Here is a 10,557-nt window from a genome sequence, read left to right as displayed (position 1 = left end):
CAGTGGGGAGGGGAGGGGAGAGTGGGGGGGGTGATGGGATGGGGGAGGAAGGGAACGGGAATTTACAAACGAATGGACAGGGAGAGAGAAAAGGGAAAGGGGAACCCGGAAAGAAGGAAGAGAAGGAGGGAGGGAAAGGAGAGCGAGAGGAGGGGAGAGGGGGCGGAAGGCGCGGGAGGAGGAGCGCGCTCGCTCTCCCCGCGCCCGGGCGTGCGGGGCAGATTCTCGAGCGCCGCCGCCGCCGCCGCCGCCGCCGCCGCCGCTCCGGGCCGCGCAGCTCGCGCTCTGCCGCGGGAGGCGTCGAGGCGCGGGAGGGAGGGGCGCGCCGGGGTGGTGGGGAGGGGAGACTAGTCCATCAGCCAAAGGAGGATTGGCTGCAGCCAAAGCCAGTCCGGACGCAAACCAGGGCCCGGCCTAGGTCGGGTGGGGTGCAGGGGAGCGCGGCGGGGGGTTGGGGGTTGAGAGGCATGGGGAGGACTTGGAAGGAGGCCACCTTCTGCTGCTGACACCGCGTCAGCTCTAGGCATCCGCCAGAGCACCCCTCCTGGCAACTTCTTCCAACAGCCCCCTCGGATGGACCCCAACTCTCCTCTCTCACTCCAAGCTTATGCGGTGGGGCACAAAGAAATCTCAGTCTCCATAAACTTTGCGCTTCCAGTTATGCCGCCCCCTCCCCTGGCCTCCACCCCGCCCTCCCAGGTTCTTGGCAGGAAGGTTAGGCCACTGGCAAAATCCTCGGGCGAGAGCCAGCTGATCACAAATGCCAACTGTGTGTCTTGGGGCCAGTTAAGTCCTCTCATCTGCCCAGGCTCTCAGGAGACCATTTCATTGCTCTCAGGGTTCCCTGGAGACCGCCCTGGACATGGACCATCCCCCACTTGGCCCGCGCAGATGGGATGCTGCTGAGCGGTGTCCTTAAAGTGCTCTGTCTCCCCTGGAGCTTTCAAGTCATATTGTAAAAATTCCAAATTTGGAGACAGGCAGATATTTTTCTCACATCAGAAGGGAGGACCATTAGGCGAGGTGATTAGTCCTCGGTGGGAAATGAACCATCTCTAATCAGATACTAACTTTTTAAGGAGGTCTGTGGAAGTTCTGATGTCCCTCCCCAGCCAGCCCCATGACCTTTAATCCTTTTAGTTCTTCTGCCACAGGGAAGCAGCCGACGACTAATAAAAGATTTGATCTTGCCATAATTTCCCAAGCAGGTAAGACCTAATAACTATTTCATGGTTCTTTGGCTTTTAAAGTTTTGTTTCATTCTTATTCAATTATTGTGTGTGTAGAAGGTTGGAAACGGCAAGCCAACAGAAGAACAAATGTGGAAGTGATTTGCATAGTTATTATTTTGGCCAAGTTAAGCTGCATGAGGCTAGCTTAGTTTCTCATAGTTTCATATACACTGAGTATTAAATATATTCTCCCGGGTGAGCTGCAAGTAGCTTCTATCTGAGTGTCAGTTTCACTGGCTGCTTTATGTAATCAGTATTTACTAATAAACTCTCTACCGCAGTGAACATATTACCCCCACCCCCCCCACCCCAGATACCGCTGACTTTCCCCCAGGTTGTGAGATCATCCATTCTTATCTGAAATGGTGCTCCCCCTTTGTCTGGCTGACTAGCCTTGGTGGGAGCCCCACCAAACTCTAAAAGGGTCTGAGGGTCAGGAGAGAGCTTCGGCTGATTGAGCATAATGCAGGCGGCTCCCTGTGCAGGAGGCACTGTAATCAGTGTCAGTTATAACCCCATCAGGACATCTTCTGGAAGGTATAAAGAGTGGCCCTGGGAAAGGTATGGCTGAGAGACTCTTCACACAGAGCTGCAGACCAGTCGTGAATTGTGTAACATTACCATTAGTACTGTTACCACATGAGGTTGTGTGAATACTGGTCCTCTGCAGTGGAAAAAGCACTATCTTGACAAAGTCCCTCCCCCGAAGGACCAACAAATGAAAGCCATCAGTACCAGGAAAAGCGGGGTTACTGGTGTTTGTGTTGTGGAATGAGGAAGCCAACAGAGAACTACAGATTTTTGCCTTCTTCATTTTCAGTTCATTACAATTAAATTGGTGTGTGCTTAGAATTGGGTGTGTTATATATTATGGCTTCTAAAGATCTCTTTACAGAACTGGCTGACTTTTTATGTCACTAAAAAAGGAATGCCCATTGGAATTAAAATATCATAACAGTTAGTGTTTCTTTTGGCATTTGAAATGGTTAAATATGCAAAGCAAGGGAGAAACAAATCTCAGCTAAATATTCACTTTAAAAGCTGAAAGGAGCAAAAGTCAGGAAATTCAAGGCAGGATTGATAAAATAACCAGACTCCACTATTAGAAAGAAATATAGTTTATTTAATTTATTGATATACATGTTAATTATAGCTAGTATAAATGAATTAAACTAGGATACTATTATATTTTGTGCTTTCTCATAATTTTTAATGAGAATGTTAATGTTATTTAAAGTTAAATTTTTGGGTTTTTTAGTTTAACGTACTAAGGTTATAAAATAAAAAGACAGCAAAACCTATAAGCAATTATCTCTGTCCAAATGGGTAGAGCAGCCCAAACCACAGTTACATGACTATCAAACAATGATTGTGAAAACCACAATTGAGAAAAGCATTAGGGAATGATATTGCAAAACCACAGCAACAAATGTGTCTGTGATATTGAAAACCACAATTCACAACTAATACTCTGTGTATCGAAAATTACTATTTAACTATAAATGTGAAGATGTATAAGTAACAGCACAAAATAATTTCTCATTTACTTAAAAATGAATTATTCATTTTCTAGACTCCCTGATTTCATTTCTACATAATGGTTCATTTTGAAAAGTTTCTGCTTTCGAAGACAAATAATTTAAAATCATACATATAAGTTACTTTAGAAGCATAAAATATACAACTTTTAATAATATTTCCTCAAATACTAAAAGAGTTGATATGAAACCAATTGGAATTAAAGAAACATCTATCTCAGTCTGGTTGTCTTCATAAAGTTCTTTGGGAGTTAAAAAGGATATGAGTTGAAACTGTTTATGGGGGGAAAATGAGAATATAATTGTATATCCTTAACTAGAAAACAGACATCACAATAAAATGAGATGCCTGTACCAAAACTACTTTAATATGTAAATCAAATGTTTATTTACAAATGAATAAAACAATATTGTTTGCAAGTGTATAGGGCTGCCAGGTTTAGAAAATTAAAATATAGGATGCCCAATTAAATTTGAATTTCAAATAAACAATAATAGTTTTTTTTTAAGCATAAGTATGTTTCATGCAATATTTGGTACATACTTATCCTGAAAAATAATTATTGCTTATCTGAAATTCAAATTTTACTGGGCATCCTGTATTTTAACTGGCAATCCTACAACTTTAGCATTTTAACATTTTCACAAATTTATGGTTGCTTATAATATTGTTTATTTAAAAAAAAAGGCAGAGGAACCCTAAAGTGGTTCCTATAAACATATATTTAATTCTTGAACATATTATTTAGGGAAGGCACCGTAGAAGGAAAAAAATTTCTATACAAAAATTCATTATTTGGAACAGTATAGTATTGTGCTCTCAGTGTAAATGGATTGCATTCATGTATGCCTTACTCTTGGATTTGTTTTTAAAATGTGTTTTTTTTTTCCTCCAAGGAATCAACAAATTGATAACACAACCTCCCAGGCCTCATCTTATTAGGCAACAAGCTGCCTTCTTTATTATGGGAGTAAACAATATTCAAAAGCTTCAGAAAGACTTAATTTTTTGCCCTTGTATCCTCACCAGAAATTGAATACAGTTTATCTGTCTTGATTTAAGATTGTGACACTGAATTGAACAAGAATACACTATGAAAATAATGTTTAGTATTTGTGTATCTTTATAATTTCAGCAGTTTAAAACTAAAAATCAACAAATTCATCTAAATGGCCTTTCTATATTATAACTATGAAAAGGACTATCTGTTTACTTGCAAGGGAGCCCAGGGCTTTGAAAACATTCAGTCAGTCTGGATTGGAAGTGTAACTTGGGCTTTACGGAGACTGAATGCCTTACAAGAAGAATGTGTGTACAAAAACATTTGCTGAGGAGCAGGCCTATTAAATTCATGAGTTTAAAAAAAATCTGTGAAAAAAAGTCTCTGAACCCAATATGGGTTAAGAATTACTATTCTCTTTATGCATAAATGTTTATGATATACTGATAATCAAAGTGTCGATGATTTAACTTTTTACTCTTTGCAACCATCCTTTATGTCCAAATTACTACTCTGATAGAAGAGAGTCATTGAATGAACTCAGTTGCCACCTCCTTTCCCCAAATCCTTGGTTGATAAGTCTGTATAATACATAACACCCCCCCAGGTATAAAGTAAATATTAAAGGAGTAACACCCCAAGTTTTAGTAGACATGTGTTGATTTTGCCTGCTTAGCATCCATTCTCTTTTCTGGTAATAATGCTGTATTATCTTTTGAAGAACCACTCATCCTCACCTACTTTTTGGTGATACAAGTGTGGCCTTTCTGAATCCCCTAATTCCTGACTAGTCAGAATATTCCAAATGTTTGGCATGGTGATTGGCTCAATGGCCCAATTGTTTCCAGAAGAGTCAGTGATGGAACTTTTTCCTAAAACCATCCAGGAACAGGTGCTGTTTTTCTGCTGGGGTTGCTACATTGGGGAGAATGCAAACCTAATATTGTTGTTGGCCATCTTTGTTGGAAAAATCTAACTTTGTCTTATCTTGTCTCAAGATCTGATTTTTGGGAAATCCAAAGGAAGATACCCATCAGCATTCCCATATGATTTTGTTTTGGATCCATCAACCTGATCTGTTATTCACATACTAGTAAACATTCCAGTCTTGTCATTTCTGTTACGTCTTTTCTTCATCTATTTGACTAGGCCAGTGGTCGGCAAACTCATTAGTCAACAGAGCCAAATATCAACAGTACAACGATTGAAATTTCTTTGGAGAGCCAGATATTTTAAACTTCTTCTAATGCCACTTCTTCAAAATAGACTCGCCCAGGCCGTGGTATTTTGTGGAAGAGCCACACTCAAGGGGCCAAAGAGCCGCATGTGGCTCACGAGCCACGGTTTGCCAACCACTGGATTAGGCTAATCGCTATGCATCTTTATAGTCTTAGCATGGATGTAATTTCTCACAAAAAGACATCAGTGATCTCCTAAGTCTGAAGGACATACCTCTTTTCAGTTGCTTTCATAACACCTTTTTTTTTGTCTGCATAATATCACTTGTTACATTACATTGGCATTTTAAGTACATATAAACCCAATTCTCACCAGTCCCCTACATGCCACAATACACCTAACTAGATAGTAAGGTTTGTGAAGGTAAGAAACATGTCTGTCTTTTTCAGAATTACATCCCCAGTGCTGGACACCCAGAAGATCCTAACGTAAATTGAAAGAAAAAATAAGTTCAGAATTATTCTGTCTTATCTCAGGACTCCTAACACTCCTATTCTCATCCACACAGTCACAGGTATAGGGGATGACAGTTGTGTTCATACAACATGACTCTATGCTCCTGATAGATAGTTGGATCAAGAGGAGTACCTGACCCAAATATGACCAAATTCCTCCCATAAGAATCTAGAGTTAGTATCAAGAGTTTTATCCCTACATGAGCTGGTCTCTTGAATTAAGGAGAGTAAAACCTCTTGAATTATGGCATGGTTATCACTTTGTGAACAGAGTAACAGTGATAGTTTGTCAGTAGAGAGAAAAAGAAACAAAACAAATGTCTTGAGATAAGTCTAAATGGGAACATGAAATGGCCTCACGTCCTGTTCAATCTCGTGGTGTGTAGCAGCACTTCTGCCCTTGACGGCACCAAAATACTTGTCTCTCCTTACAGTAAATCCCTCCCCACCTTCCTTTTTAAAATCATATTTGGCCTAGATTAGTATTAGGTGATTCCTGTTACATTCATGCCAAAAAACTAAACTTAAGACAAAAATTAGATATCTACGACCTCGGTGTGGTTGACTGGATATTTAAATATTTAGAAATATCAGTTTAACTGAACTTGTTCATTTCCTCCAGAAAAGTTATGTAAAAAAACTCTGTGTTAATCTGGGTTTTTCTAAAAAACAAAAAAACAAAAAACAAAAACAAACAAAACAGAACCTATTGTGTGTGTGTGTGTAGAGGGGGAGGCGGGGAGGAGAGAGAGGTTGTTTATAGAAAATCAAGTCACACAGTTATAGAGACTGAGAAGTTGACAAATTGGAGACTCAGGAGAGCCAAAGGTATAATCTTAGTCTGACTATGAAAGCCTGAGAACCAGGAGAGCTGATGTGTAAGTTCCATTGTGAGTAAAATCTGAAGGCCAGCAAAGACTGATGCCCCAGCTGATAGGCACCATGCAGAGAGAGGGAATTCTCCCTTACTCTGCCTTTTTATTCTAGTCTGGCCTTCAATGGATTGGATGAGGCTCATCCACATTGGAAGAGCAATATGCTTTACTCTGTCTATTACTTTAAATGTTAATTACATCCAAAACACTCTGGCAGACACACCCAAAATATTTGATCAAATACTTAGGCCAGTCAAGTTGACATAAAATTAGCCATCATAAGCACTTTTGGTGATTTTCTTTTCCTGAGCAACCCTGAGATGGTCAATAACTCTTACAAATGTCCAGTGGGTAAATCGACAAATTTTAACAAAGATAAGTAAGTAAGATATCAATTACTGATTTGGGACATTCACTTCAATCAAGGATAACTCTTAGAAAAAAAGTTCAGAGTTCCTCAAGGGCACCTTGATCATTGGAATGCACATCTAACCCTCCTGAATACAGATATTCTGGCCCCAGATGTTGGAATTTTACTTTCAGCTTTACTTTGTCACATTTAAATAACCATCTAACAGATTACCTTGCCCATAAATTTTACAAATGTTGTTATAATCTGCATGAGTAATGTTTATACTTCAGTGGCAGGTTTTATTTTCCAACCTATAACTTTTGGCCTAAATTCCTAAATGCAAAAGAAGAAATTGAACAGCTTTTTGAGAACACTTGCTATGTGTATAGATTTAATCAAATCACTTATCTTTGCTATAATCTACTGGCTGAAATGTATTAAAACAATGCATTAGGATGAACTGAAGATGTAGGGTTATGAATAACAATGCTAGAGCATAGTGATAATAGCATCATCTAAAAGAAGGTGAAAGGGATAATTATATCATTTGTAAAATGTAACTTGTAATAAAAATTAAACTACATGGCTAATATACTCCTTTAAAAACAATTTTTATTTTTATTAAACAGAGAGATGTACATAGATTTAAAGATCCAATAGATTTTCAAAGCCTATAATGAAAATTAGTAGTTTCTTATCCCACTCAGCATCCCAAAAATAATTTCAGATCCCAGAGGTATAATCATTGTCAAATCTTATTAGCTGATTCTCCCAATATTCATATCATGTTTCTAAGTAACATGCATTACAACTTTAAAACATTATTAGTTTACTTGTTATTGACTATCTACTAAAAATATGAAGATGTAATAGCTTTATACACACCTAACACACAATTTATTCAAGTTTTTGGTTAAATCAAAAATTTTATTAACAATCCATATGGGTATGACAATTACGTTTTCTTTGTATCTGTTTCTTTTTCCTGGAGTTAATAATTACTTTCTTTGTCATTTTCTCAGTTTTCTATCACTGAAATATCACTGTTTTATCCCCAAATCCTTTGCCAATCTAATACGGTCAAGTAGATCACTACATTAGTACAAAGACATCAGATAATCTACTAGGTCTTTTCTCTTTTCCCTATGCAGGTAATCTTTCTTGGAGTCTTCCAACCTTCTGCTCCACTCTAGACCCGTTGCTTTCTATGACTAAGATTTCCTTTCATCATTATCCCAAGAATTCCCTAATGTTGTTCTGTGTTAGATTCTTCGTTTCCTAAATGCTGTGTATCCCTCTTTTCTGGTTTACTATCCCCTTTTTTTTTCTCTTCCCTTGTCTTGTCTTCTCTGCTCTTCTCTTTTTTCACTCTCTCTTTCTTGTTATTTTGTTGTTGCTTTGGAGTAAAATTTCATGTAGCCTCCTGAGAACATATACGCACAAGGAATTTTTATTTTTTTAAGATTTTGGCACAACTGAAATTATATTTATTCTCCCCTCATATGTAGTATATAGTTTGGGAGGGTGCCAAATTATATGGTACAAATTATTTTCCCTGAAATTTTTTCTAGTTTTATTGTGATAGAATTTACATGTGAAATTATATAAGTTAGAGGACAACGTGAGAAACGGATATATATATATATTACACAATGATTACCACCATAAGATTAGTTAATACCTCCATCACCTCACAGTTACTTTTTTGGGTGTGTTTGTGCGGTGAGAACTTGTAAAAGGTATTCTGTGCGCAGCCTCTAAGTAAATGATACAGTAGTTCCACTTTTATCTACAGGGGATGCTTTCCAGGTTACCAAGTGAATGTTGGAGACTGCAGATAGTACTGAGCCCTATATATGCTGTGATTGCTCCTATACATACATACATCCCTATGATGAAGTTAACTTCCAAATCAGTCACAGTGAGAGGTGAACAAGTGATCAAATAGACCAATTGCAACCGTAAAGCAAGGCTTAGCTGAACACAGGCACTGTGGTGCCTTCGCAGTTGATCTGACAACAGAAACTGCTATTATGTGATTTTGCTGTGCGGAAGCTTTTTCCCCCACGTGATCCTCATTTTATTTAGCACAGGGCCTGCCACATAGTAGGTGTTGAATAAATGTTAGTTGCATGGATGAACAGACTTCCACACGGTGGAGGGCTATGGGATAAAGGGCTGGGGTGGGGGCCTGTGGAAGGAGTGTTATGTAGGACTCCACCCCACACAGTTTTAGGAGCTGGAGGACAAGCAGAGGGCATCCAGGAGTCACCATCTCAGGAATACAGTGAGGGCTCAGTCTTGCTACCAAGGGGCGGGTGGGCAGGCACAGACCTGGGATCCCACGCTAATGGAAGCCCCGGCAGGGCACGAGGAACAAGGCCAGGTGCTGTGACCCTCATGCCCAGCACCGAGCTTGGCATACAGAAGGTGCTCACTAATCATAACCAGCTCACTGGGTGCACTGGACTTGATGGGGTGCAGATGGAAGCAGAACGCTGTTCTCTCACATGGTCCCCAACCAACCTGCTTTGGGCCATCATTCTTCTCTATTCCTGGACGAAATCTTGCAGGTCCCATAGTCTTTCCAGTCATCCAGGTCTCCATTTCCAGGTAGTGAAAAGGCCAGTCTGCAGCTCAATCTCTTGTCCCTTCAAAGCTCCTGGCCTGCCTGCTGGTCCTGTCTCAGGCCCTGGGAAAGCCTGCGGTGGGAAGGGTAGGACACCCTCTTCAATTTCCCACCCTGTTTTTTCACCCTCCATCCCCGCTCACTGTGTCTGCCCTGCACCTTCGAGGAGGGCAGCGCCATGAAAGATAAGGGCTGAACAAGGTCCCACTTCCCAGTGTGTTTGTCATCTGGCCGTGCCCTCTGAACTCCAGTCTGGGTTCATTCCTCCCCTCTTCTCAGCACGGTAGCCTCTCTTCTCTGGCTGACCTGCCACAGGGTCCTGGGCTGTGACCCAGCAGCTGACTCGTGCTCTCTGGGTTCTCAGGCTAAAAATGCCTCAGCCCCCTCTTCATGGAGCTGGTGCGGGGAACTGCACAAAGCTGGTGACTCCAACTGGACCACATGCCTGGTGCCCAAGGGCTCAGTAAGTTCAGAGCACCCTGCCAAAGGCTCCTGGGCCCAGTCAGCCCGTGGTGTCACAGCTGTGACTCATTTTCATCCACACAGATCTGACCACTGTTTCTTCCCTTTCCATGATCTCATCCCGCATTCCTTGGAGAAGCTTCCTTCCCCATTTCCACTTGGTTCTGGTGGTGCTCCCAGTTATACTGCCTTACTCCTGCTTGCCCCAGGGTGGGCATGTGACCGAAGGCCTGGCGGAGAAGAACAGCCCTGCCCCGGATGCTGTGGGCCCGGCCAGCCTGCTGTGCTCAGTCCCTCCTCCTGGCCCTGTGGTCGAGGAAGCACTTGATAGATGTGGTCAGCTAGCCATCCTGACCTGGCAGCAGGTGGCATACGTGACAGATACAGCATTAGCTCTTTAAACCATCTGGTCCTAGGCTTTTCTTTGGTCAGAGTTTTGTTTTTGTTTTTGTTTTTGTTTATTACTTCACTCTTCTAACTTGTAATTGATCTGTTCATATTTTCAATTTCTTCATCATTCAGTTTTGGTAGGTTATATGTTTTTAAGAATTTATCCATTTCTTTTATTTACTTTTTTCCTTGTTTTTCAGTTATTTTATTTTTAAAACTTTATTGTTGAAAGTGTTACATAGGTCCTCCTGTACCCCCCGCCATTAACCTCTTCCAGCCCACTACTGCCCCTACCCCACACCCTCACCACCCCATTGTCTGTGTCCATGAGTTATGCATATATGCATGCAAGTTCATTGGTTGATCTCTTCCCACCCACCCTCA

At 40.9% G+C, this 10,557-nt stretch overlaps 2 protein-coding genes across 4 annotated transcripts in view; one reads left to right on the top strand and one right to left on the bottom strand.

Annotated features, from left to right (window-relative positions):
• Window positions 1–199, bottom strand: part of ZFPM2 (zinc finger protein, FOG family member 2) — a 446,629-nt gene extending 446,430 nt beyond the window's left edge. For all 3 annotated transcript variants that reach the window (XM_080646300.1, XM_080646302.1, XM_080646303.1), the window contains exon 1: window positions 1–199. This exon is cut by the window's left edge and continues 278 nt beyond it. The gene's annotated coding sequence lies outside the window, so the exon portion shown is untranslated.
• Window positions 200–1,011: 812 nt separating this feature from the next.
• LOC308236522 (uncharacterized protein) overlaps window positions 1,012–10,557 on the top strand; it is a 64,414-nt gene continuing 54,868 nt past the window's right edge. Inside the window, exon 1 of the mRNA XM_080646299.1 lies at window positions 1,012–1,208. Coding sequence (XP_080502425.1) covers window positions 1,121–1,208 — 88 coding nt within the window. The 5' untranslated portion in view covers window positions 1,012–1,120. The remainder of the gene's footprint in view (window positions 1,209–10,557) is intronic.

Source organism: Plecotus auritus (genome assembly GCF_963455305.1).
Source record: "Plecotus auritus genome assembly, chromosome: 11".
NCBI classification, from domain to species: Eukaryota; Metazoa; Chordata; class Mammalia; order Chiroptera; family Vespertilionidae; genus Plecotus; species Plecotus auritus.
The sequence above is the reverse complement of the archived record's forward strand: the minus strand, read 5'-3'. Positions and strand labels throughout refer to the sequence as shown.